General features: G+C 54.6%; 1 protein-coding gene across 3 annotated transcripts in view; it reads right to left on the bottom strand.

The window, feature by feature from the left end:
* Positions 1–6,178: 6,178 nt before the first annotated feature.
* LOC147092253 (matrix metalloproteinase-17-like) overlaps positions 6,179–27,746 on the bottom strand; it is a 60,065-nt gene continuing 38,497 nt past the window's right edge. For 2 of the 3 annotated variants that reach the window (XM_085975901.1, XM_085975903.1), the window contains exons 6-10: positions 26,836–26,935; positions 23,305–23,387; positions 22,419–22,571; positions 12,534–12,791; positions 6,179–7,346 (exon numbers count right to left, since the gene is read on the bottom strand). In XM_085975901.1, the coding sequence (XP_085832027.1) occupies positions 7,024–7,346; positions 12,534–12,791; positions 22,419–22,571; positions 23,305–23,387; positions 26,836–26,935 (917 nt within the window). In that variant the 3' untranslated portion in view covers positions 6,179–7,023. The remainder of the gene's footprint in view (positions 7,347–12,533; positions 12,792–22,418; positions 22,572–23,304; positions 23,388–26,835; positions 26,936–27,746) is intronic. The other variant, XM_085975902.1, reaches the window with a different exon arrangement.

Raw genomic sequence — 27,746 nt, forward strand, 5'->3', positions numbered from 1 at the left:
GTTCACCCTCAGCAGCATATGAATTTTTTATGTGCTCTTTAATATTTTATAGCTCCAAATAAATCTCACACGGTGGCTTTAGCCTGTCAGGCAGGTGAAATTAATGGATGGAGAATCGGGAAGTGATTGCTCCTGGTCCCAACTGGAGGAGTGACTCTCCTGCCATGATTATTGCTGTAATGATTGCTATCGCGCTATGTGCTCCGATGTATTTTATATCTCAAAATAAATTTGACACTGTCAACTTAGCCTGTCCCAACATATTGGCCCAGAATTTGCGGTCAGCGGTGAAGTTACAGGGATTTCCGCTGACCTTGAAGCAAGCTGCCCGCAAATATATTGCGATCTCTGTGGCAAAATCGTGACAGGATCGGGCAAAGTCAACATGGATTTACAAAAGGTAAATCGTGCTTGACAAATCTACTGGAAGTTTTTGAGGATGTAACTGGATGTAGAATAGATAAGGGAGAACCAGTGGATGTGGTGTATTTGGACTTTCAGAAGGCTTTCGATAAGGTCCCGCATAAGAGATTAGCGTGTAAAGTTAAAGCACATGGGATTGGGGGTAAGGTACTGACTTGGATAGAGAACTGGTTGGCAGACAGGAAGCAAAGAGTTGGAATAAACGGGTCTTTTTCCGAGTGGCAGGTAGTGACTAGTGGGGTACCGCAAGGATCGGTCCTAGGACCCCAGCTATTCACAATATATATTAATGATCTAGACGAGGGAACTAGATGTAATATCTCCAAATTTGCAGACGACACAAAGCTGGGTGGGCGTGTGTGCTGTGAGGAGGATGCCGAGAAACTCCAGTATGATTTGGACAGGTTGGGTGATTGGGCAGAAGCATGGCAGATGCAATATAATGTGGATAAATGCGAGGTTATCCACTTTGGTGGCAAAAACAGGAAGGCAGATTATTATCTAAACGGCAATAGATTGGGAAAAGGGGAAGTGCAATGAGACCTGGGTGTCCTTGTGCACCAGTCGCTGAAGGTAAGCATGCAGGTGCAGCAGGCGGTTAAGAAGACAAATGGTATGTTGGCCTTCGTAGCAAGAGGATTCGAGTACAGGAACAAGGATGTCTTGCTGCAGTTGTACAGGGCATTGGTGAGACCACATCTTGAGTATTGTGTGCAGTTTTGGTCGCCTTATCTGAGGAAGGATGTTCTTGCCATGGAGGGAGTTCAGCGAAGATTCACCAGGCTGATACCTGGAATGACGTATGAGGAGAGATTGGGTCGATTGGGTTTATACTCGCTGGAGTTTAGAAGAATGAGAGGGGATCTCATTGAAACTTATAAAAATTCTGACAGGACTAGACAGACTAGATGCAGGAAGGATGTTCCCGATGGTCGGGGAGTCCAGAACCAGGGGTCACAGTCTAAGGATAAGGGGTAAGCCATTTAGGACAGAAATGAGGAGGAATTTCTTCACCCAGCGAGTGGTGAACCTATGGAATTCTCTACCACAGAAGGCAGTAGAGGCCAATTCATTAAATATATTCAAGAAGGAGTTGGATATATTTCTTAAGGCTAAAGGGATCAAGGGATATGGGGAGAAGGCAGGGACAGGGTACTGAATTTGGATGATCAGCCATGATCGCATTGAATGGCGGAGCAGGCTCGAGGGGCCGAATGGCCTACTCCTGCTCCTATCTTCTATGTTTCTATGTAAAAACTTGAGCTTCCTCGATGTTAAGTTGATGGCAGCGCCGACAAAAGAGGATCCCCAGCGTGGAGCAGTGGTGATGACGCCAGGCTGTCGAAGCAGCCTACCATGTTGAAGAATTCTCACAGGCAGCAAACCAGGAAATAAAAAGCACTGATTTTTCAATTCAATTTTTTAAAAATTTACTGAGAGCGAAATAAAGATTGGGACTTGCACATGCGGTTAAGGTAGAAGCTGAAATACCATAAACAAACTTTAAAAAAAGCTATTATTTCAAAAATCAAGTAATTTTCTATCACAATGGAGAAACTTGACATTCTGCAAATATAAAATACGTTTTTCAGGCCAGAACAGTTGTTCAGCAGTCAATGTGCCGTACAAACCCCAGTTACAATTCTTTCAACAGGGCTAAAGTTTTTAAGCCATGTTTAAGAGCGATATTACAGTGGAAAAGTTTTCAACAGTTCAAATGATTTCACTGTTTACCTATTGTAAATAGAAAGACGTATATCTATAGCTCCTTCCACGACCACTGGACATCCCAAAGCGCTTTAAGGACAAATAAGTCACTTTTTGAAGTGTAGTCACTGTTGTAAAGTAGGAAACGAGGCAGCCAATTTGCGCAAAGCAAGCTCCCACAAACAGCAATGTGATAAATGCCCAGATCATCTGTTTTAGTGATGTTGGTTGAGCAATAAATATGGGCACAGGACACCGGGGAGAACTCGCTGTGCTTCTTCGATATAGTGCCATGGGATCTTTGACGTCCACCTGAGAGAGCAGATGGGAACTTGGTTTAATGTCTCATCTGAAAGACGGCACCTCCGACAGTGCAGCGCTCCCTCAGTACTGCCCCTCCGACAGTGCGGCGCTCCCTCGGTACTGTCCCTCCAACAGTGCAGCACTCCCTCAGTACTGCCCCTCCAACAGTGCGGCGCTCCCTCGGTACTGAACATCTGAAGGTGCGGTGCTCCCTCAGTACTGCTCCTCCGACCATGCAGTGCTCCCTCAGTACTGCCCCTCCGACAGTGCGGCGCTCCATCAGAACTGCCCCTCCGACAGTGCAGCGCTCCCTCAGTACTGCCCCTCCGACAGTGCAGCGCTCCCTCAGTACTGCCCCTCCGACAATGCAGCGCTCCCTAAGTACTGCCCCTCCGACAGTGCGGCGCTCCCTCAGTACTGCCCCTCCAACAGTGCGGCGCTCCCTCAGTACTGCCCCTCCGACAGTGCAGCGCTCCCTCAGTACTGACCTTCCGACATTGCGGCACTCCCTCGGCACTGTCCCTCCAACAGTGCAGCGCTCCCTCAGTACTGCCCCTCCAACAGTGCGGCGCTCCCTCAGTACTGCCCCTCCAACAGTGCAGCGCTCCCTTAGTACTGCCCCTCCGACAGTGCGGCGCTCCCTCAGTACTGCTCCTCCGACAGTGTGGCGCTCCCTCAGTACTGCTCCTCCGACAGTGCGGCACTTCCTCAGTGCTGCGCCTCCGACAGTGCGGCGTTCCCTCAGTACTGACCCTCCGACAGTGCAGCACTACCTCATTACTGCCTCTCCGACAGTGCGGCGCTCCCTCAGTACTGCCCCTGGGAGTGTTTGATGGGGCAGTGTAGAGGGAGCTTTACTCTATCTCACCCCGTGCTGTATTTGCCCTGGGAGCGTTTGATGGGACAGTGTAGAGGGAGCGTTACTCTGAATCTAAACTGTGCTGTAACTGCCCTGGGAGTGTTTGATGGGACAGTGCAGAGGGAGCTTTACTCTGAATCTAAACTGTGCTGTAACTGGCCTGGGAGCGTTTGATGAGACAGTGTACTGGGAGCATTACTCTGTATCTAACCCGTGCTGTACCTGCTCTGGCGGTGTTTGATGGGACAGTGTAGAGCGAGCTTTACTCTGTATCTAACCCGTGCTGCACCTGCTCTGGGAGTGTTTCATTGGACAGTGTAGAGGATGCTTTACTCTGAATCAAACCTGTGCTGTACCTGCCCTGGGAGTGTTTGATGGGACAGTGTAGAGGGAGCTTTACTCTGTATCTAACCCGTGCTGCACCTGCCCTGGGAGTGTTTGATGGGACAGTGTAGAAGGAGCTTTACTCTGTGTCTAACCCGTGCTGGACCTGCACTGGGAGTGTTTGACGGGACAGTGTAGAGGGAGCTTTACTCTGTATCTAACCCATGCTGTCCCTGCCCTGGGAGTGTTTGATGGGACAGTGTAGAGGGAGATTTAATCTGTATCTAACCCGTGCTGTACCTGCCCTGGGAGTGTTTGATGGGACAGTGTAGAGGGAGCTTTACTCTGTATCTAACCCGTGCTGTACCTGCCCTGGGAGTGTTTGATGGGACAGTGTCAAGGGAGCTTTACTATGTGTCTAGCCCGTGCTGTCCCTTCCCTGGGAGTGTTTGATGGGACAGTGTAGAGGGAGCTTTACTCTGTATCTAACCCCGTGCTGTCCCTGCCCTGGGAGTGTTTGATGGGACAGTGTAGAGGGAGCGTTACTCTGTGTCTAACCCGGTGCTGTACCTGCCCTGGGAGTGTTAAGTGTTTGATGGGACAGTGTAGAGGGAGCTTTAATCTGTATCTAACCTGTGCTGTACCTGCCCTGGGAGTGTTTGATGGGACAGTGTAGAGGGAACTTTACTCTGTATCGAACCTGTGCTGTACCTGCCCTGGGAGTGTTTGATGGGACAGTGTAGAGGGAGCTTTACTCTGTATCTAACCCGTGCTGTACCTGCCCTGGGAGTGTTTCATGGGACAGTGTAGAGGGAGCTTTACTCTGTATCTAACCCGTGCTGTACCTGCTCTGGGAGTGTTTGATGGGACAGTGTATAGGGAGCTTTACTCTGTACCTAACCCGTGCTGTACCTGCCCTGGGAGTGTTTGATGGGACAGTGTAGAGGGAGCTTTACTCTGTATCTAACCCGTGCTGTACCTGCCCTGGGAGTGTTTGATGGGACAGTGTAGTGGCAGCTTTCTCTGTATCTAACCCCGTGCTGTACCTGCGCGGGGAGTGTTTGATGGGACAGTGTAGAGGGAGCTTTACTCTGTATCTAACCCGTGCTGTACCTGCCCCGGGAGTGTTTGATGGGAGAGTGTAGAGGGAGCTTTACTCTGTATCTAACACGTGCTGTACCTGCCCTGGGAGTGTTTGATGGGACAGTGTAGAGGGAGCTTTACTTTGTATCTAACCCGTGCTGTACCTGCCCTGGGGCTGTTTGATGGGACAGTGTAGAGGGAGCTTTACTCTGTATCTAACCCTGTGCTGTACCTGCCCTGGGAGTGTTTGATGGGACAGTGTAGAGGGAGCTTTACTCTGTATCTAACTTCTGCTGTACCTGCCCTGGGAGTGTTTGATGGGACAGTGTAGAGGGAGCTTTACTCTGTATCTAACCCGTGCTGTACCTGCCCTGGGAGTGTTTGATGGGACAGTGTAGAGGCAGCTTTACTCTGTATCTAACCCCGTGCTGTACCTGCTCTGGGAGTGTTTGATGGGACAGTGTAGAGGGAGCTTTACTCTGTATCTAACCCGTTCTGTACCTGCCCTGGGAGTGTTTGATGGGACCGTGTAGAGGGAGCTTTACTCTGTATCTAACCCGTGCTGTACCTGCCCTGGGAGTGTTTGATGGGACAGTGTAGAGGGAGCTTTACTTTGTATCTAACCCCGTGCTGTACCTGCCCTGGGAGTGTTTGATGGGACAGTGTAGAGGGAGCTTTACTCTGTATCTAACCCGTGCTGTACCTGTCCTGGGAGTGTTTGATGGGACAGTGTAGATGGAGCTTTACTCTGTATCTAAACCATGCTGTACCTGCCCTGGGAGTGTTTGATGGGACAGTGTAGAGGGTACTTTACTCTGTGTCTAACCCGTGCTGTACCTGCCCTGGGAGTGTTTGATGGGACAGTGTAGAGGGAGCTTTACTCTGTATCTAACCCGTGCTTTACCTGCCCTGGGAGTGTTTGATGGGACAGTGTAGAGGGAGCTTTACTCTGTATCTAACCCGTGCTGTACCTGCCCTGGGAATTTTTGATGGGACAGTGTAGAGGGAGCTTTACTCTGTATCTAACCCGTGCTTTACCTGCCCTGGGAGTGTTTGATGGGACAGTGTCGAGGGAGCTTTACTCTGTATCTAACCCGTGCTGTACCTGCCCTGGGAATTTTTGATGGGACAGTGTTGAGGGAGCTTTACTCTGTATCTAACCCGTGCTTTACCTGCCCTGGGAGTGTTTGATGGGACAGTGCAGAGGGAGCTTTACTCTGTATCTAACCCATGCTGTACCTGCCCTGGGAGTGTTTGATGGGACAGTGTAGAGGGGGCTTTACTCTGTATCTAACCTGTGCTGTACCTGCCCAGGGAGTGTTTGATGGGACAGTGCAGAGGGAGCTTTACTCTGTATCTAACCCCATGCTGTACCTGCCCTGGGAATGTTTGATGGGACACTTAGATCCCTCCTCTCCTTTCCAGCCTCTTTCTGTGTTTTTGCGCGAGTTCATCAGAAATTATTGAACAAGTGCAGAAAACCTTTAACTTGTTTTTTAATTAAAAAAATAACGCGATCAGAAATAACTAAGGATCTAAGTAAAATTGACTCGTACGTTTGAGTCTGTGTAAAGAAGGTGAGTCCTCGTTGGTTGGTTCTGATCTGTTCTCCCATCGCCCGCCCGGTCTTGCTGTGTCTCAGGCCGATCGATGGGTGGGGAGACCAGTCAACAATAGTCTCCCGTGAGACGGGGCAGTCAGGGGCTGATCCCCCGAGGTGGGGGGTTACCCCCTCCATCGCTCCTCCGCATGCATCTGGAGAATGAGAGAGGGAAGGGAAGATAGAAAGAAAGAGAGAATTCCCATTTCTCCCGCGCCTTTCACACCCTCAGGACGTCCCAAAGCATTTACAGCCAATAAAGTAGTTTTGTTTGAAGCGTAAACATGGTCGTCGTGTAGGAAACGCGAGCGGAAATTAGCGCCTAGCAAGATCCCACAAACAGTGCGTGCGTCGGCGGGTTACAACAACAGCTGGCGTTGATACAACACCTTTAACGCGGCAGCAGCGTCCCGCGGGATCCCCTGACAGCCCCCCGCCCCACCCCCGCCGATCAGCCGGCCAATCCCGTCTCCGAGCTCGAGAACCGTCCGTCTGCCCCCCCTTCGCAAATCCCCGCCAGTGACGTGCGGCGGGCGGCTCTCTCCGTGCCACTTCCTGTGATGTCGTTTCCTGTGGCGGGAGGGCGGCATGCTCCTGAGGCATCGTGGGTAACCGACCGGGACTGACGTCTTGGATTTCCTCGACCGCTGGCGGAATGTTACGGGGGAAGGGCGGACAGGTTTGGGGGAGGGGGGGGATGGGGGGACGGGGTTGGTGTAACGGCTCACGCCAAGATGGCGGCCGGCAGACCCAGGACGAGCGCGGCCAGCAGGAGGCGGAGAACCGGGCCACGGAACGGGTTGGGCCAGGCTGCGGCCCTGGCGCCGCTCCCGCAGACGCACAGCTCCCTCTCCGATCCCGCGCCGTCGTCGCGGCGGCTGGTCCCGGCCTCGGGGTCCCTGGTTTCCGTGGCGGCGTCCTTCCCCGCCGCCGTCTCCTCGCAGCCCATCCAGCGCTGCCCCACGGGACGCGGGTAACCCAACGACAAGACGTGATCGTCTCCCGCGTAACGCCAGCACTCCCGCCCGCTGAAGAAATACACGCTGCCTGTTGGAAAGAGAAGGGAGAAATCAATCAAGAACATAGAATATAGGAGCAGGAGTCGGCCATTCGGCCCCTCGAGCCTGCTCTGCCATTCAATGCGATCATGGCTGATCATCCAAATTCAGTACCCTGTCCCTGCCTTCTCCCCATATGCCTTGATTCCTTTAGCCTTAAATATATTCAAGAAGGAGTTAGATATATTTCTTAATGAATTGGCTTCCACTGCCTTCTGTGGCAGAGAATTCCACAGGTTCACCACTCTCTGGGTGAAGAAATTCCTCCTCATTTCTGCCCTAAATGGCTTACTCCTTATCCTTAGACTGTGACCCCTGGTTCTGGACTCCCCCGCCATCGGGAACACCCTTCCTGCATCCAATTCTTCTAAACTCCAGTGAGTATAAGCCCAATCGACCCAATCTCTCCTCATACGTCATTCCTGCCATCCCAGGTATCAGCCTGGTGAATCTTCGCTGAACTCCTTCCATGGGAAGAACATCCTTCCTCAGATAAGGTGACCAAAGCTACACACAATACTCAAGGTGTGGTCTCACCAAGGCCCTGTACAACTGCAGCAAGACATCCTTGTTCTTGTACTCAAACCCTCTCGCTACGAATGCCAACATACCATTTGCCTTCTTAACCGCCTGCTGCACCTGCATGCTTACCTTCAGCGACTGTTGCACAAGAACACCCAGGTCTCGTTGCACTTCCCCTTCTCCCAATCTATTGCCGTTCAGATAATAATCTGCCTTCCTGTTTTCCCAACGTGGATAACCTCACATTTATCTACGTTATACAGCATCTGCCATGCTTCTGCCCAATCACCCAAATTGTACTGGAGTTTCTCGGCATCCTCCTCACAGCACACACGCCCACCCAGCTTTGTGTCGTCTGCAAACTTGGAGATATTACATCTAGTTCCCTCGTCCAGATCATTAATATATATTGTGAATAGCTGTGGTCCAAGGACCGATCCTTGCGGTACCTTCCATTTAGAGAGTACCTTCAACGTCACTGATGTAAGAAAACTACTAGGCACTTGGTCAAAGAGTTAAACAAAGCTTTAATCAACTGTTTTACAACATGCAGATCTAGTTATGTCCTTCACTAGTTCCTGTTAAAGAATGTCCTGAGCAAGCTGGGCCCATGCCCGAGTATTTATACACTCCCTGGACAGCGCCACCAGCAGGGCGCCCAGTATTATTTCATAAGTCATTTCCACATGAACGGCAAGATTCACGTCAGTCACAAAACGTCCGCAGGAGCTTCACATGAGCATTATAAAACACAATTTGACACCGAGCCACATAAGGAGATTTTAGGACAGAAGTTATGGAGAGAGAGAGACGGAGAGGTTTAGGGAGGGAGCTTGAGCACATCTTGTGAAACGGCGTTGTCAAGAGTGGCTTCTAACCCGAACCCCAACCCCTAACCCCTGAACTTTAACCCTAAACCCTCATCTTAACCTATAACCCTCAGCCTAACCCCAACCCTAACCCAAACAACTTAACACTAACATCCTAACCACAGCCTCTAACCAATCACCACTAACCCAAATACCCGAACACTAACCCCAAACCGAACCCCTCACCATTAACCCCAAACATTAACCCCTGCCTGTAACGTCAATCCCGAGTTCTAACCCTAGACCTAGGCTTCAACAGTGGCTCCTAAAATGCCCCCAGACTCTACAATGACCCCTTCTCTGTTGCGAGGTTGCGGTTATTTAATGGGTGGGGAACGCCATTTCCTATAACCTTCCTACTATTAGTTTATCAAGGTAAGGGACGGGAGTGTCAGGAATGGCATTTCAGGCACCCAACGTGGTCAGGTACAGCCCGGGTTAGATAGAGCGAGGGGGAATGGGAAGGGAGCATGAGGGAGAAACATAGAAACATAGAAGATAGGAGCAGGAGTAGGCCATTCGGCCCCTCGAGCCTGCTCCGCCATTCAATGCGATCATGGCTGATCATCCAAATTCAGTACCCTGTCCCTGCTTTCTCCCCATATCCCTTGATCCCTTTAGCCTTAAGAAATATATCTAACTCCTTCTTGAATATATTTAATGAATTGGCCTCTACTGCCCTCTGTGGCAGAGAATTCCACAGGTTCACCACTCTCTGGGTGAAGAAATTCCTCCTCATTTCTGTCCTAAATGGCTTACCCCTTATCCTTAGACTGTGACCCCTGGTTCTGGACACCCCGACCATCGGGAACATCCTTCCTGCATCTAGTCTGTCTAGTCCTGTCAGAATTTTTATAAGTTTCAATGAGATCCCCTCTCATTCTTCTAAACTCCAGCGAGTATAAGCCCAATCGACCCAATCTCTCCTCATACGTCATTCCAGGTATCAGCCTGGTGAATCTTCGCTGCACTCCCTCCATGGCAAGAACATCCTTCCTCAGATAAGGCGACCAAAACTGCACACAATACTCAAGGTGCGGTCTCACCAAGGCCCTGTACAACTGCAGCAAGACATCCTTGCTCCTGTACTCGAATCCTCTCGCTATGAAGGCCAACATACCATTTGCCTTCTTAACCGCCTGCTGCACCTGCATGCTTAACTTCAGCGATTGGTGCTCAAGGACACCCAGGTCTCGTTGCACTTCCCCTTCTCCCAATCTATTGCCATTCAGATAATAATCTGCCTTCCTGTTTTTGCCACCAAAGTGGATAACCTCACATTTATCCACATTATATTGCATCTGCCATGCTTCTGCCCAATCACCCAACCTGTCCAAATCATCCTGGAGTTTCTCGGCATCCTCCTCACAGCACACACGCCCACCCAGCTTTGTGTTGTCTGCAAATTTGGAGATATTACATCTAGTTCCCTCGTCTAGATCATTAATATATATTGTGACTAGCTGGGGTCCTAGGACCGATCCCTGCGGTACCCCACTAGTCACTGCCTGCCACTCGGAAAAAGACCCGTTTATTCCAACTCTTTGCTTTCTGTCTGCCAACCAGTTCTCTATCTAAGTCAATACCTTGCCCCCAATCCCATGTGCCTTAACTTTACACGCTAATCTCTTATGCGGGACCTTATCGAAAGCCTTCTGAATGTCCAAATACACCACATCCACTGGTTCTCCCTTATCTAGTTTACCAGTTACACCAGAAGGAGAGGGCAGAGGAAGAGAGAGGATAAAGGAGGGCAAAGGGTGACAGGACGAGAGGATTCAGACAAAGGAGAGGAGCTGGCCAAGGAGCAGAGGACAACTGGGAAAGAGAGGAGAAAGGCGAAGAGCAGAAAAGAGAAGAGGAGAGAAGACAAAGGAGATGGAGAAGGAGAGACGGAGGAAGGAGAGAAGATAAAGGAGGCGAGAAGGAGAGGTTTAAGGAGGGAAGGAGGAAAGAGCAGAGCGCACAAAGGAGGGGTATGTGAAGAGGGAACAGAGGGAGGTGGAGAGGGCAGAGGGAGAGAGCGAACACGGGAGAAGGAGAGGGCAGAGGAAGAGAGGACACGGAAGGAGAGGGCAGAGGAAGAGAGCGAACACGGGAGAAGGAGAGGGCAGAGGAAGAGAGGACATGGGAGAAGGAGAGGGCAGATGAAGGGAGGACACGGGAGAAGGAGAGGGCAGAGGAAGAGAGCGAACACGGGAGAAGGAGAGGGCAGAGGAAGAGAGGACACGGGAGAAGGAGAGGGCAGAGGAAGAGAGGACACGGGAGAAGGAGAGAGCAGAGGAATAGAGAGAAGGAGAGAGCAGAGGAATAGAGCGAACACGGGAGAAGGAGAGGGCAGAGGAAAAGAGCGAACACGGGAGAAGGAGAGGGCAGAGGAAGAGAGCGAACACGGGAGAAGGAGAGGGCAGAGGAAGAGAGCGAACACGGGAGAAGGAGAGGGCAGAGGAAGAGAGGACACGGGAGTAGGAGAGGGCAGAGGAAGAGAGGACACGGGAGAAGGAGAGGGCAGAGGAAGAGAGGACACGGGAGAAGGAGAGGGCAGAAGAAGAGAGCGAACACGGGAGAAGGAGAGGGCAGAGGAAGAGCGAACACGGGAGAAGGAGAGGGCAGAGGAAGAGAGTGAACACGGGAGAAGGAGAGGGCAGAGGAAGAGAGGACACGGGAGAAGGAGAGGGCAGAGGAAGAGAGGACACGGGAGAAGGAGCGGGCAGAGGAAGAGAGGACACGGGAGAAGGAGAGGGCAGAGGAAGAGAGGACACGGGAGAAGGAGAGGGCAGAGGAAGAGAGCGAACACGGGAGAAGGAGAGGGCAGAGGAAGACAGGACACGGGAGAAGGAGAGGGCAGAGGAAGAGAGGACACGGGAGAAGGAGAGGGCAGAGGAAGAGAGCAAACACGGGAGAAGAAGAGGGCAGAGGAAGAGAGGACACGGGAGAAGGAGAGGGCAGAGGAAGAGAGGACACGGGAGAAGGAGAGGGCAGAGGAAGAGAGGACACGGGAGAAGGAGAGGGCAGAGGAAGAGAGGACACGGGAGAAGAAGAGGGCAGAGGAAGAGAGGACATGGGAGAAGGAGAGGGCAGAGGAAGAGAGGACACGGGAGAAGGAAAGGGCAGAGGAAGAGAGGACACGGGAGAAGGATAGGGCAGAGGAAGAGAGGACACGGGAGAAGGAGAGGGCAGAGGAAGAGAGGACATGGGAGAAGGAGAGGGCAGAGGAAGAGTGGACACAGGAGAAGGAGAGGGCAGAGGAAGAGAGGACATGGGAGAAGGAGAGGGCAGAGGAAGAGAGCGAACACGGGAGGAGAGGGCAGAGGAAGAGAGCGAACACGGGAGAAAGAGAGGGCAGAGGAAGAGAGCGAACACGGGAGAAGGAGAGGGCAGAGGAAGAGAGGACACGGGAGAAGGAGAGGGCAGAGGAAGAGAGGACACGGAGAGCAAGAGATGGACGGAGAAATGGGAGAGAGAGAGAAGGAATGAGAAGACGATTGATAAAGGAATAGAGTAAGGCAATGAAGGAAAGAAATGGAAGAGAGGAGGAAAGTAAAGGAAAGGTGATGAGACGATGAAGGAGAAAATGAAGGATTAAAGGACAGGGATAGGAAGGAGGAGGGGAGGCGAGAATGGAGGGATGAATGGTGAGCAGGCCCAGATCTCTGCCCATGCCCACCCAAGGGTGCCCAGTCGGTAGAGTTGAGATGGGTGCTGACCCACGGTGACCCCCAATCTTCCCGGAGAGCGACAGGCAGGAGTAACGCGGCTGAGAAAAGGCGGGGAACCGCACTCACCGTCGCTCCAGCTCATGCCGTCGTCGATCGTTCGAGGCAAGTCCCTCCAGGGCCAGGTCTCCGAGGGGTAGCCGGGGTCCAAGCTCCGCTCCGCCTCATCGTAGCGCCATACCAGGCCGTCCTTCAGGAAGTAAGTCTTCCCCTCTCGGAGCCAGGTGAAGGCTGCGTCGATCCCCCCAGCCGGCAACCCAAAGTCCGCGATGGGCTTGGGGTATCCCTCCTCGACCCTGTTATCTTTAAACACCCAGTACTGGCTCCCTGCGTGTGGGATAGGAACATAGGGACATGAGTAAGAGCAAGGCAACATACATTGGGACTTGGGAACAGACTATTTCTTGTGTTCTTATAGCAACAGGGGAGTCGAGGGTTATGGGGAGCGGGCGGGAAAGTGGGATTGAGGCCAAGATCGGATCAGCCGTGATCTTATTGAATGGCGGAGCAGGCTCGAGGGGCCGAATGGCCGACTCCTGCTCCTATTACTTATGTTCTTATAGGAACACAGGAACATGCATAGGAACATACATAAGAACAGGGGAACATAAGAACATACAGAGGAATTGTATGATACAATTGGGCAGGTCGGGCCTAAACTCTCTGGGGTTTCGGAGAATTAGAGGTGATCTTATTGAAACATACAAGATTCTGAGGGGGATTGACAGGGTGGACGCTGAGAGGTTGTTCCCCCCTGGCTGGAGAGTCTCGAACCAGGGGTCACAGTCTCAGGATGATGGGTCGGCCATTTAGGACTGAGATGAGGAGGAATTTCTTCACTCAGAGGGCGGTGAATCTTTGGAATTCTCTGCCCCAGAGGGCTGTGGAGGCTCAGTCGTTGAGAATATTCAAGGCTGAGATCGATAGATGTTTGGACTCTCGGGGAATCGAGGGATACGGAGATCGGACGGAAAAGTGGGGTTGAGGTCGAAGATCAGCCGTGATCCTATTGAATGGCAGAGCAGGCTCGAGGGGCCGAATGGCTGACTCCTGTTCCAAATTCGTATGTTCTCATACGTTCTAATTGCCCCTGCCCATTGCCTTCCGTACCTGAATTTGTACCCTTTCTAGCCCTTTATGGGGAAGGGAAAGGGAAAGGGAGGAAGGAAGGAAGGGAGGAAGGTCTCAGCTCAGAGAACCCAGGCCCAGATCCCAGTCACAAGGCCCCAAAACCCAGACCCCCAGACAGAAGGCCCCAGGCATCCAGACCCCCAGACACAAAGCCCCAGACTCCAGAACCCCAGACACTGGCCCAAGTAACTCACACCCCCAGACACAAGGCCCCAGACACCCAGACCCCAGATTAAAGGCCCCAGACACCCAGACCCCCAGACACAAGGCCCCAGACACCCAGACCCGCAGACACAAGGCCCCAGGCACAAGACCCCCTAACTTCTATGGGATGCGAAAGGATCTAGCCAGAGTAAAATGGAACCAAAGATTGACAGGAAAAACTGTATCGGAACAATGGGTGATCTTTAAGGAGGAGATGTTCCAAGTACAGGCTCGATACATTCCAACAAGAGGGAAGGGTAAGGGAATCAAAGCAAGGGCTCCTTGGATGACGAGGGAGATAGAGAACATCATGAAACAAAAAGAGGGTGTATGATGCATGTCAGGTGAATTCTTCAAGGGAGAACCAGACTAAATACAATAAGTTGAGAGGGGAAGTGAAGATGAAAATAAGATTGACAAAGAGAGAATATGAGAGTAGAATGGCGGTTAACATAAAAGGGAACCCAAAAATCTTCTACCGGCCTGTAAACAGTAAGCAGGTAGTAAGAGGCGGGGTGGGACCTATTAGAGACAAAGAAGGTGATATATGCTTAGAGGCGCAGGGCAAGGCTAGAACACTCAATGAGTACTTTGTATCGGTGTTTACTAAGGAGGTGGATGCTGACAAAATATCGGTAGAAGTGGAAAAGGTAGAAGTGATGGAAGGGGTGAAAATTGACAGACAAGATGTACTAGAAAGGCTGGGTATGCTTAGAGTGGGTAAGTCGCCTGGTCCAGATTGCTTGCATCCCAGGTTGTTAAGGGAATTGGGGGAGGAGATAACGGAAGGGCTTGCCATAATTTTCCAATCTTCCCTCGATGTGGGGGAGGTGCCTGAGGATTGGAAAGTGGCAAATGTGACACCATTGTTGAAGAAAGGGTGTAAGGACAATCCTAGTAACTACAGGCCGGTCAGTTTAACATCAGTGGTGGGTAAAGTTTTAGAAACAATAATTAAGGAAAAAATTAACAGGCACTTGGAGAGGTTTAAGCTAATTAAGGCGAGCCAACACGGATTTGTAAAAGGCAGATCGTGTTTGACTAATCTAATTGAATTTTTTGATGAAGTAACAGAGGATTGATGAAGGGAATGCAATGGATGTTGTCTACATGGATTTTTGGAAGGCGTTTGACAAAGTACCACATAGAAGGCTGGTTAACAACATTGAGGCTCATGGAATAGGTGGGTCAGAGGCAGCTTGGATAAGGAATTGGCTTAAGGATAGAAAACAGCGAGTTGTGGTAAATGGCTGTTTTACAGACTGGAGGATGGTAGACAGTGGTGTTCCCCAAGGGTCAGTGCTGGGGCCACTGCTTTCTTTGATATATATAAATGACCTGGATATTGGAATACAGAGTAGAATTTCTAAATTTGCTGATGACCCTGTGGTGTTGCCACATTGGGGAAACACTGTGTGTATGTAGATAAACCTGTATAATCCCCTTTTAACTGCTGTATTCCCCTCCCCCCGCAAGACAGTTGCAAGCTGAGAGGAATAAGGCACGTTCAGACTTGCCTGCTGCTGAGTGAAGGAAAACCAATCAGGTTCCAGCAGGTGACCAATCCGTGAGTCATCACAGGTTCGCGGGCTTCACGAATTCAGTACTGTATTGTGAGAGTTGGAGTAAAGACCTATTTCTTGTAGCTCGCTGTGTTGCCTATTTCTTTACACGGGAGACCGTAGTCCCCCACATTGGTGACCCCGAATGTCGGCGGCCGAAGCCCCCGACTCACGCAGCCCTACAGAGGCCAGCAACGACCCGATGGCAACCAGCAGCAGCCTGATGTCGGCCGGCGCCGCGTCCTTGAAGCTCCCCACCTTCTGGGAACACCAAGCACCAGCTTGGTTCGCGCACTCGGAGGCCCAATTCACCCTTCGCAGGGTTCAAGACGATGAAGAAAGGTACCTCCACGTAGTCTCAGCACTAGCAAGCTCTACCGCCGCCGAAGTTCTCGACCTGTTGGGGAACCCACCACAGACCGGCAAGTACTCAACCATTAAGGGCCGCTTGCTGCAGGCTTACGGCCTGTCCAGGGAGGAGAGGGCCCACAGGCTTCTCTCACTACCAGGGCTCGGCGATTCTACCCCGACCCAGTTGATGAGCCGGATGCTTGCGCTCCTGGGCTCTGAACCGCAGTGCTTCTTGTTTCGGGCCCTTTTCCTCAGCCTGCTTCCTCAGCAGGTACAGACTGCCCTCGCGGGGTCCCCGATCACGGACTGCGTACAACTGGCAGCCACCGCGGACAAAGTCTTCGCCGTCGCCCAAATCGGCTGTGCAGCTGCGAGGCTCCCCGACACCACCGAGCGCGCGCCGCCACGCCAGGCCGCAGAACTATGCTACTACCACGCGCGTTTCGGCCACAAGGCCCAACGCTGCAGAGCACCCTGCTCTTTCGATCAAACCAAGATGGCCGCCCGGCCCAACGCACCAGCCCCGCGCCGCCGCCTAGGTCCGCTCGACCGCACCCCCGCCGCCACGATGGCCATTGGCACCGCAGGTAAACTGCTGTACATAACCGACTCCCTTTCAGGGCGCAGATTCCTTTGCGACACCGGAGCCCAATGCAGCATAATTCCTGCCTCCCAGCTTGACATCCAGGCAGGCCGCAGCGGCCCACCCCTCATGGCGGCAAATGGCGCAGCCATCGCTACTTTCGGAAAGTGACGGGCCGAGGTTTGTTTCAACGGCCAGCGATTTACGTGGGATTTCGTGACGGCCTCGGTGGCACATCCCTTGCTGGGCGACGATTTTCTTTGCGCCCACGGACTCCTGGTCGACGTCCGCGACAGGCGCCTGATCGACGCAGCAACTTTCGCTTCACTGGCCTGCCAGCAGAGCAACAGCCCGGCCCTCGTCGGGTCCTGCTCCGCCCCGGCGCATGACGACTACGCCCGCCTACTCGCAGATTTCCCGAGGCTCACACAACTGACCTTCTCAGCCGCGGCAGCCAAGCATGGGGTCGAGCACCACATCGCCACTACGGGACCACCAGTGTTCGCTCGAGCCAGACGCCTGGACCCAGCCAAGATGGCGGTGGCCAAGGAAGAATTCGCCACGATGGAAAAACTGGGCATCATCCGCCGCTCGAACAGCCCTTGGTCGTCCCCCCTCCACATTGTGCCCAAGCCGGGCGGTGGCTGGCGCGCCTGCGGCGACTACAGACGGCTCAACGACGCCACCACGCCCGATAGATACCCCATTCCGCACATCCAAGACTTCTCGGCACACCTAGCAGGAAGGTCCGTCTTTTCTAAGGTTGACCTGATTCGCGGCTACCATCAGGTCCCCGTCCACCACGCAGATGTCCAGAAGACGGCGGTCATCACCCCCTTCGGACTGTTCGAGTTCCTGCGCATGCCCTTTGGGCTTAAAAACGCCGCACAGACCTTCCAACGGCTCATGGACTCCGTCCTACGGGACCTGAGCTTCCTATTCGTCTATCTGGATGATATCCTCGTGGCCAGCACCAGCAAGGCCGAGCACATCGCGCATTTGCGCTCCCTTTTCCACTGCCTCAGCCAACACGGGCTAATTGTCAACCCGGCCAAATGCCAGTTCGAAGCAGCCCAAATTGATTTTCTCGGCCACAGAATCTCGCCAAGGGGAGCCATTCCCCTACCTTCCAAGGTGCAGGCGGTGGCGGACTTTCCCCAGCCCACCTCGGTCAAGGCGCTGCAGGAATTTTTGGGGATGGGCAATTTCTATCACCGGTTCGTGCCCAAGGCCGCCGCACTCATGCGCCCCCTCTACGAAGCCACCAGGGGCAAAACGGGCAAAGAGCAACTCACCTGGTCCAGCGAGATGGCGACAGCCTTCCACCAGACCAAAAGCGCCTTGGCCAACGCCACACTACTGGCCCACCCCATCCCGGGCACCAAGACCGCCCTCACCACGGACGCCTCGGATTACGCCGTCGGCGCCGTCCAGCAACAGTGGGTCGAAGGCGCGTGGCAGCCACTGGCATTTTTCAGCCGACAGCTGCGCAAGAACGAGCAGGCCTACAGCACGTTCGACAGAGAGGTCCTGGCCCTGTTCCTGGCAATCCGGCACTTCCGTTTCCTTCTGGAAGGCCGGCCATTCACCGCATTCGTGGACCACAAGCCGCTCACTTTTGCCATGGCCAAAGTAACCGAACCCTGGTCCGCGCGCCAACAGCGCCAACTGAACTTCATCTCGGAGTTCACCACGGACATCCGCCACGTCGCCGGCAAGGACAATTTGGTGGCCGACTGCCTCTCAAGACCCTCGCTCCACGCAGTGCACCTGGGCGTCGACTATGCCAGCATGGTGAGAGACCAGGCCGCCGACGCGGAGATCCAGGCCCTCAGGACGTCAACTACCAGCCTCACCCTGGCCGACATCCACTTCCACGCAGCCGGCACAACCCTCCTGTGCGACGTCTCAGTCCCCTCGCCTAGGCCGGTCATCCCATCCGCCTGGCGCAAGCGAGTTTTCGACATCATCCACGGCCTCTCACATCCAGGGATGCGTGCGTCTCAGAAACTTATGTCTGCCAAGTTCGTCTGGCCTGGACTCCACAAGGATGTGAGAGACTGGACCAACACATGCGTGGCGTGTCAGCGCGCTAAGGTCCAGCAGCACACCAAGGCGCCATTGGAGTGTTTCCCGGTGCCCGAGAGGCGTTTCGGCCACGTCCACGTCGATCTGGTAGGCCCCTTGCCGCCGTCGCACGGTTTTACACACCTGCTCACGATCGTCGACTGCACCACCAGATGGCCCGAGGTGGTTCCCCTCGCCTCCACCACCACGACCAACGTCGCGCGAGCATTCGTCTCCACATGGGTGGCCCGGTTCGGCGTGCCGACCGACATATCCTCAGACAGAGGCCCCCAGTTCACCTCCCACTTGTGGAATGCCATCACCGCCGGCCTCGGCACCAAGTTGCACAGGACAACAGCCTACCACCCGCAGGCCAACGGGCTCTGCGAGCGCTTTCATCGTTCTTTGAAAGCCTCCCTCCGCGCCAGCCTGGCCGACACCAGCTGGATCAACAAACTACCCTGGGTCCTCCTGGGATTGCGCACCGCGCCCAAAGAGGACCTCCATGCCTCCGCGGCCGAGATGGTCTACGGCCAACCGCTCAGAGTACCAGGCGACTTCCTCCCCCTGACAACGGAGCCGTGGTCGGCCGCCAGACAGCTTTCCCTGCACCAGGACGTGGCCCAGCAATTCCGTCCAGTGCCCACTTCGCAACACGGCCCGCAGCCGTCCTACGTGCCTCGAGACTTACGACATGCGGAGTTCATCTTCGTGCGCCGTGACGCGCACAGAGGCCCGCTGCAGGCACCATACACCGGCCCCTTCCCAGTATTGGAGACGGGGGACAAAGCTTTTCTTATCGACGTCGGCGGGAAGCCGGACCTTATTTCAGTAGACCGCCTCAAACCGGCGCACCTGGACCTCAGCTTCCCGTTTCGGCCGGCTCCTCCCCCACGGCGGGGCAGACCTCCCGCGTTAGCGGCGGCCCCACAAGAGGACCAAGACACGCCAGAACCTTACTTCCCGGCCGCCGCTCCACCTTCGCCGGCAGCCCGTCCAGCCAGCCCACCGGCAGACCAGCCGCCAGACCAGCCGACGAACCAACCGGCCGACCGCCCAGACAGCCCTCCTCACACGCCAGATGGCTACTACAGCCGCTACGGCCGCTTGGTCAAACCTCCGCAGAGACTGACTTTTACAGTTAACGAGGATTCTGGGGGGGGCGTTGCCACATTGGGGAAACACTGTGTGTATGTAGATAAACCTGTATAATCCCCTTTTAACTGCTGTATTCCCCTCCCCCCGCAAGACAGTTGCAAGCTGAGAGGAATAAGGCATGTTCAGACTTGCCTGCTGCTGAGAGAAGGAAAACCAATCAGGTTCTAGCAGGTGACCAATCCGTGAGTCATCACAGGTTCGCGGGCTTCACGAATTCAGTACTGTATTGTGAGAGTTGGAGTAAAGACCTATTTCTTGTAGCTCGCTGTGTTGCCTATTTACGTGGGAGACCGTAGTCCCCCACAACACCAAACTTGGGGATGTGGCAGACAGTGAGGATGATACCAATCGACTGCAACAGGACATAGAAAGGCTAGCAGAATGGGCAGACAAGTGGCAGATGGAATTTAATACTGAGAAGTGTGAGGTGGTGCATTTTGGCAGAAGGAACAGGGAGAGGCAATATACACTTAATGGCACAGTTTTAAAGAGTGTGCAGGGACAGAGGGACCTGGGAGTTAATGTGCATAGGTCCCTGAAGGTGGTGGGACATATTGAGAGAGTGGTTAGCAAAGCATATAGGATCTTGGGCTTCATAAATAGAGGTATTGAGTACAAAAGTAGAGAAGTTATGCTGAACCTTTATAAAGCGCTGGTTAGGCCACAACTGGAGTATTGCGTCCAGTTCTGGTCACCACACTTTAGGAAGGATGTGAAGGCTCTTGAGAGGGTGCAGAGGAGATTTACCAGAATGGTTCCTGTAATGTATATACCTTTAAGGGGGGGGGAACTACTTTTTACAGCTCATGTATACTGTAGTACCGGCAGTGACCACACCTGTATATAGCACTGAGTAATAATCTGTACAGTCAGTTGCAGTGTGAGCCACGTTGAGTAAACACCTGTTGTACCGTGCTCCGCAGTTTGTGTCTTATTATACACGGACGCAACAGTTCCGGGGATGGGGGATCTTAGCTACAAGGACAGGTTGGAGAAGCTGGATTTGTTTTCATTAGAGCAAAGGAGGTTGAGGGGTGATTTGATCGAGGTGTACAAGATTATGACGGGTTTGGATAGGCTAGACGGGGAAAGGCTGTTCCCACTAGTTGATGGTACAAGGACTAGGGGACACAGATTGAAGGTTTTGGGCAAGAGATACAGCGGGGATGTGAGGGAAAGCTTTTTTACGCAGCGAGTGTTGAGGACCTGGAACTCGCTGCTAACGGAAGTGGTGGAAGCGGAGACACAATGGCCTAGAAATTCGGTGGGCTGCGCCATCAGTTAGCGCCTATAGAGGGAACTCAGTGGCTTTAGCGCCACTGGCCATGCCTCCCGCGATATTTAGCGGGGCGCTAATGGCGGCGTTAGCCTGTAGCGCTGCGCCACCACCGATGACGTCATCGGTGTGTGCAGCGTCCCGCTACCGCCCCGATCGCGATATTTGGTCGCGCCCCCCGCTGTAACGCTGGTCGCAATTTGCGACCGGGTCAGGGGGGCCGACCTGCGGCGGTAGTGGCGCTAATTAAAGGGGAGGTGTGGGGTGGGCATTTTTTTCGGTGGCCGCCTGCCAGCACCTCCTCGCGCTGCCGTCCCCGGCCTCCTGAGCCTCCCCCCGCCGGGCAGTGCCGGCTGTGTCCCGAGAGCCCAGCACTTCTCCTCGGCGCCGGGCTCTTTTGCCAGAACTCGCGATCTCCGATCGCACTGGTGCAGGCCCCTCCCCTTTAAGAAGGGGAGGAAGGCCTGCAGTACCGCAGCGCGCCGTGCCGCAGCGTGTGGCACTGCGGCACGTTGCGCTGTGATATTCAGTTTCAGCCCCCCAAGAGGGATGCGGGGCACCTCGAGCAGCGCCGCGCTTCCGTTTGGGGCGCTGAAGCTGAATATCGGGATGGCGCAAACGGCTCCGTTCGCAGCGGTAATTCCGGCGCCCAGACGAGCTTGGCGCCCCAAATGGGGCGCCACCGAATTTCTAGGCCAATGTTTTCAAGGGGAGACTGGATAGGCACTTGAGGGAAATAAACTTGCAGGGCGATGGGGATAGAGCGGGAGAGTGGGACTGATTGGATTGCTCTACAGAGAGCCAGCACGGACTTGATGGGCCGAATGGCCTCCTTCTGTGCCGTTATGACTCTATGGGCTAGAAATTCAGTAGGCTTTGCGCCCAGTTTTCGCCCAAAGAGGGCTTTTGCGCCACTTGCTGAGCTTTCGCCGATATTCAGCGCTGCGGTAATGGCGGCGTTAGCCAGTAGCACTGCGCCGCCACCGATGACGTCATCGGTGTGCGCAGTGCCCCGCTACCGCCCCGCCCACCATATTTAGTTGCGGCCGCCTCTTCCGCAGCGGCCGCAAACAGCGACCAGAAAACGGGGCCGTCCTGTAGCCTTAGTGGGGCGCTTTAAGGTGGAGGTGCGGCCGGCCGCTGTTTTGGCGGCCGCCTGCCCGCACCTCCTTCCCCGGCCTCCTCCACCCCCCCCCACCGCGGCATTGCCGGCTGCTTTCCGCGAACCCAGCACTTCTCCGTGGTGCCGGGCTCATTGGCCGGCACTATCCAGCGGCGATCTCCCCGTTGCAGGCACCTCCCCCTTAAGAGAAGGAGGAGGCCTGCAGTACCGCAGCCTGCCGCTCCGCAGCGGGTGGCGCAGTGGCGCCTAGAGCGCTGAAATTCAGTTTCAGCGCCCCAAGCGGGGGCGGGCACACCCTGGAATAGCGCCCGGTTCCGACTTGGGGCGCAAAAACTGAATATCTGACGGGCGCAACTGGCTCCGCTCTCAGCGCTAACTTTTGGGCGCACGCCAGCTGGCGGGCCCAAAGTGAATTTCTAGGCCTATGACTCTATGACAGTGACTATATGACAGAGGCCCTCAAACCCCAGACCCCTAGACCCAGGCTTCGGGACCTCACCTGTGAAGAAGACGATCTTGTGATCGGCCACCCGCTCATACACGGCGTCCACACGGTCGAGGTTGCCGGGCAACCCCTGCCAGAACCGGCTGATGCGCGCAGGCTGGAGGGAAGCCAGGTGTCCGGAGTGGGTGAGGCGCCAGAAAAACCGCCCTGAATAAAACAACAGAGAGAGACAGACGTCAGGGGTGGAACCAGCTCACACAGCATAGGCCGGGGATGGAGCCTGGGCCTTTCCTGCTCTGTGTGTGGAGGCACAGGTCGGGGATGGAGCCTGGGAGTTTCCTGCTCCCTGTGTGTGGGACACAGGCCGGGAACGCAGCCTGGGCCTTTCCTGCTCTGTGTGTGGAGCACAGGCCGGGAACGGAGCCTGGGTCTCTCCTGCTCTGTGTGTGGAGGCACAGGCCGGGGATGGAGCCTGGGAGTTTCCTGCTCCCTGTGTGTGGGACACAGGCCGGGAACGGAGCCTGGGCTTTTCCTGCTCTGTGTGTGGAGCACAGGCCGGGAATGGAGCCTGGGCCTTTCCTGCTCTGTGTGTGTGGAGCACAGGCCGGGAACGGAGCCTGGGCTTTTCCTGCTCTGTGTGTGGAGCACAGGCCGGGAACGGAGCCTGGGCCTTTCCTGCTCCGTGTGTGTGGGACACAGGCCGGGAACGGAGCCTGGGCCTTTCCTGCTCCGTGTATGTGGAGCACAAGCCGGGAATGGAGCCTGGGCCTTTCCTGCTCTGTGAGATCCCATGAGGATTAGAATTGACTGAAACGCCCTCCAGAGTTGAATACTTTGCCGACCCACGTAAGTGCTCCCGGCTAAGACACAGGTTGAAGGCGGGTCCCTAAGGCAGCCAGGTATCAACACAGTCAGGAGAGAGGGGGAGTCAGCGGCCTACCTTTGAAGAAGAAAGTCTCTCCCCGGATCTGTGCCGTGGCGTCAAAGGAGGTTCTGCATCGATCGGGGCCATGGTCACCCGGCCTGTGAGGGGCAAATGTCGAGAGGAGGAATACTGTTAGGTACAAGCGAAGACCATGGCTCCTCAACGCCACCTTCTCCCATATCCTCAACCCCACCTTCTCCCCATATCCCTCAACCCCACCTTCTCCCCGTATCCCCCAATCCCACCTTCTCCCCATACCCCCAATCCCACCTTCTCCCCATATCCCCCAATCCCACCTTCTCCCCATATCCCCCAACCCCACCTTCTCCCCATATCCCTCAACCCCACCTTCTCCCCATATCCCTCAACCCCACCTTCTCCCATATCCCTCAACCCCACCTTCTCCCCATATCCCTCAACCCCACCTTCTCCCCGTATCCCCCAACCCCACCTTCTCCCCATATCCCTCAACCCCACCTTCTCCCATATCCCTCAATCCCACCTTCTCCCATATCCCTCAACCCCACCTTCTCCCCATATCCCCCAACCCCACCTTCTCCCCGTATCCCCCAACCCCACCTTCTCCCCGTATCCCTCAACCCCACCTTCTCCCCATATCCCTCAACCCCACCTTCTCCCATATCCCTCAACCCCACCTTCTCCCCATATCCCTCCACCCCACCTTCTCCCCATATCCCTCAACCCCACCTTCTCCCCATATCCCCCAACCCCACCTTCTCACCATATCCCTCAATCCCACCTTCTCCCCATATCACTCAACCCCACCTTCTCCCCGTATCCCCCAACCCCACCTTCTCCCCATATCCCTCAACCCCACCTTCTCCCCGTATCCCCCAACCCCACCTTCTCCCCGTATCCCTCAACCCCACCTTCTCCCCGTATCCCCCAACCCCACCTTCTCCCATATCCCTCAACCCCACCTTCTCCCCATGTCCCTCAACCCCACCTTCTCCCCATATCCCTCAACCCCACCTTCTCCCCGTATCCCCCAACCCCACCTTCTCCCCATATCCCTCAACCCCACCTTCTCCCCATATCCCTCAATCCCACCTTCTCCCCATATCCTCAACCCCACCTTCTCCCCGTATCCCCCAACCCCACCTTCTCCCCGTATCCCCCAACCCCACCTTCTCCCCATATCCCTCAACCCCACCTTCTCCCCATATCCCTCAATCCCACCTTCTCCCCATATCCTCAACCCCACCTTCTCCCCATATCCCTCAACCCCACCTTCTCCCCATATCCCTCAACCCCACCTTCTCACCATATCCCTCAATCCCACCTTCTCCCCATATCCCTCAACCCCACCTTCTCCCCATATCCCTCAACCCCACCTTCTCCCCATATCCCTCAACCCCACCTTCTCCCCATATCCCTCAACCCCACCTTCTCCCCATATCGCTCAACCCCACCTTCTCACCATATCCCCCAATCCCACCTTCTCCCCGTATCCCCCAACCCCACCTTCTCCCCATATCCTCAACCCCACCTTCTCCCCGTATCCCTCAATCCCACCTTCTCCCCATATCCTCAACCCCACCTTCTCCCCGTATCCCCCAACCCCACCTTCTCCCCATATCCTCAACCCCACCTTCTCCCCATATCCCTCAATCCCACCTTCTCCCCATATCCCCCAACCCCACCTTCTCCCCGTATCCCCCAACCCCACCTTCTCCCCATATCCCTCAACCCCACCTTCTCCCCATATCCCTCAATCCCACCTTCTCCCCATATCCCCCAACCCCACCTTCTCCCCGTATCCCCCAACCCCACCTTCTCCCCGTATCCCTCAACCCCACCTTCTCCCCGTATCCCTCAACCCCACCTTCTCCCCATATCCCTCAACCCCACCTTCTCCCATATCCCTCAACCCCACCTTCTCCCCATATCCCTCCACCCCACCTTCTCCCCATATCCCTCAACCCCACCTTCTCCCCATATCCCCCAACCCCACCTTCTCACCATATCCCTCAATCCCACCTTCTCCCCATATCACTCAACCCCACCTTCTCCCCGTATCCCCCAACCCCACCTTCTCCCCATATCCCTCAACCCCACCTTCTCCCCGTATCCCCCAACCCCACCTTCTCCCCGTATCCCTCAACCCCACCTTCTCCCCGTATCCCCCAACCCCACCTTCTCCCATATCCCTCAACCCCACCTTCTCCCCATGTCCCTCAACCCCACCTTCTCCCCATATCCCTCAACCCCACCTTCTCCCCGTATCCCCCAACCCCACCTTCTCCCCATATCCCTCAACCCCACCTTCTCCCCATATCCCTCAATCCCACCTTCTCCCCATATCCTCAACCCCACCTTCTCCCCGTATCCCCCAACCCCACCTTCTCCCCGTATCCCCCAACCCCACCTTCTCCCCATATCCCTCAACCCCACCTTCTCCCCATATCCCTCAATCCCACCTTCTCCCCATATCCTCAACCCCACCTTCTCCCCATATCCCTCAACCCCACCTTCTCCCCATATCCCTCAACCCCACCTTCTCACCATATCCCTCAATCCCACCTTCTCCCCATATCCCTCAACCCCACCTTCTCCCCATATCCCTCAACCCCACCTTCTCCCCATATCCCTCAACCCCACCTTCTCCCCATATCCCTCAACCCCACCTTCTCCCCATATCGCTCAACCCCACCTTCTCACCATATCCCCCAATCCCACCTTCTCCCCGTATCCCCCAACCCCACCTTCTCCCCATATCCTCAACCCCACCTTCTCCCCGTATCCCTCAATCCCACCTTCTCCCCATATCCTCAACCCCACCTTCTCCCCGTATCCCCCAACCCCACCTTCTCCCCATATCCTCAACCCCACCTTCTCCCCATATCCCTCAATCCCACCTTCTCCCCATATCCCCCAACCCCACCTTCTCCCCGTATCCCCCAACCCCACCTTCTCCCCATATCCCTCAACCCCACCTTCTCCCCATATCCCTCAATCCCACCTTCTCCCCATATCCCTCAACCCCACCTTCTCCCCGTATCCCTCAATCCCACCTTCTCCCCATATCCCCCCAACCCCACCTTCTCCCCATATCCCCCAATCCCACCTTCTCCCCATATCCTCAACCCCACCTTCTCCCCGTATCCCCCAACCCCACCTTCTCCCCATATCCTCAACCCCACCTTCTCCCCATATCCCTCAATCCCACCTTCTCCCCATATCCCCCAATCCCACCTTCTCCCCGTATCCCTCAACCCCACCTTCTCCCCATATCCTCAACCCCACCTTCTCCCTCTATCCCACAACCAACACCTCAAAAATAGATGGTCTGGTCACTTATCACATTGATGCTTGTGGGATCTTGCTGTGCGCAAATTGGCTGCTGCATTTCCTGCATTACAACAATGAAAACGCTTCATAAAAAGCTCTTCATTGGCTGTGAAGCGCAGTGGGACATCCTGAGCTGGTGAAAGGCGCTGGAGAATTTGGAGCACTGCTCTAAGCGTGCGCTGCCGACTGTCCGATTGACCGTGACGGTGGCTGAGACATCCGGCAGTTCCTCACCTGATGGATGGGCCTCTCCCGGGAGCCTCAGGCAGAGAGGGGAGCTGGGACGGTTCGATTCCGTGCTCCAGCCCCGTGTAATCTGGGGACTCCCTCGAGCCTGGCCAGGAAACAAAGGGAAAAAGCGAATGAAGCCGCCGTCACATTAAGCCCAAATTGAGAGCTGGTCAGGAAAGAGCCAGGCTCCAAACAGGCCCGCTAGGCCCGAAATCTGGACCTTAGGTTCCTCGATCTCCCCATTACTCCTGCTGGGATCCCCTCATCCACCGTAACTTCACCGTAACTTCATTGTATCCTCACCGCAACCTCACCGTAACCTCACTGTAACTTCACCGTAACTTCATTGTATCCTCACCGTAACCTCACTGCAACTTCATTGTATCCTCACCGTAACCTCACCATAACTTCACTGTAACCTCACTGTAACTTCACTGTATCCTCACCGTAAGTTCACCGTAACTTCACCATATCACTATAACTTCACCGTAACCTCACCATAACTTCAAAGTAATCTCACCGTAACCGCACCGTAACGTCGCAGCAACCTCACCATAACATCACCGTAACCTCACCATAACCTCACCATAACCGCATCGTAACGTCACCATAACCTCACCGTAATCACACCGTAACTTCGCAGTAAACTCATCGTAACCACACCATAACTTCAAAGTAACCTCACCGTAACCGCACCATAACTTCACCGTAACCTCACCATAACCGCACCGTAACTTCCCCAAAACCTCATCGTAATCACACTAACTTCGCAGTAAACTCATCGTAACCGCACCATAACTTCGCAATAACCTCACTGTAACTTCACCATATCCTCATCGTACCTTTATCGTAATCTCACCATAACATCACCATAACTTTAAAGTAACCTCAGCGTAGCCTCATTGTAAGCCCAC

This window comes from Somniosus microcephalus, unplaced genomic scaffold, assembly GCF_052327205.1.
Source record: "Somniosus microcephalus isolate GS21.2 unplaced genomic scaffold, FLI_Smic_1.0 unresolved_chr2, whole genome shotgun sequence".
In the NCBI taxonomy this organism is placed as follows: domain Eukaryota; kingdom Metazoa; phylum Chordata; class Chondrichthyes; order Squaliformes; family Somniosidae; genus Somniosus; species Somniosus microcephalus.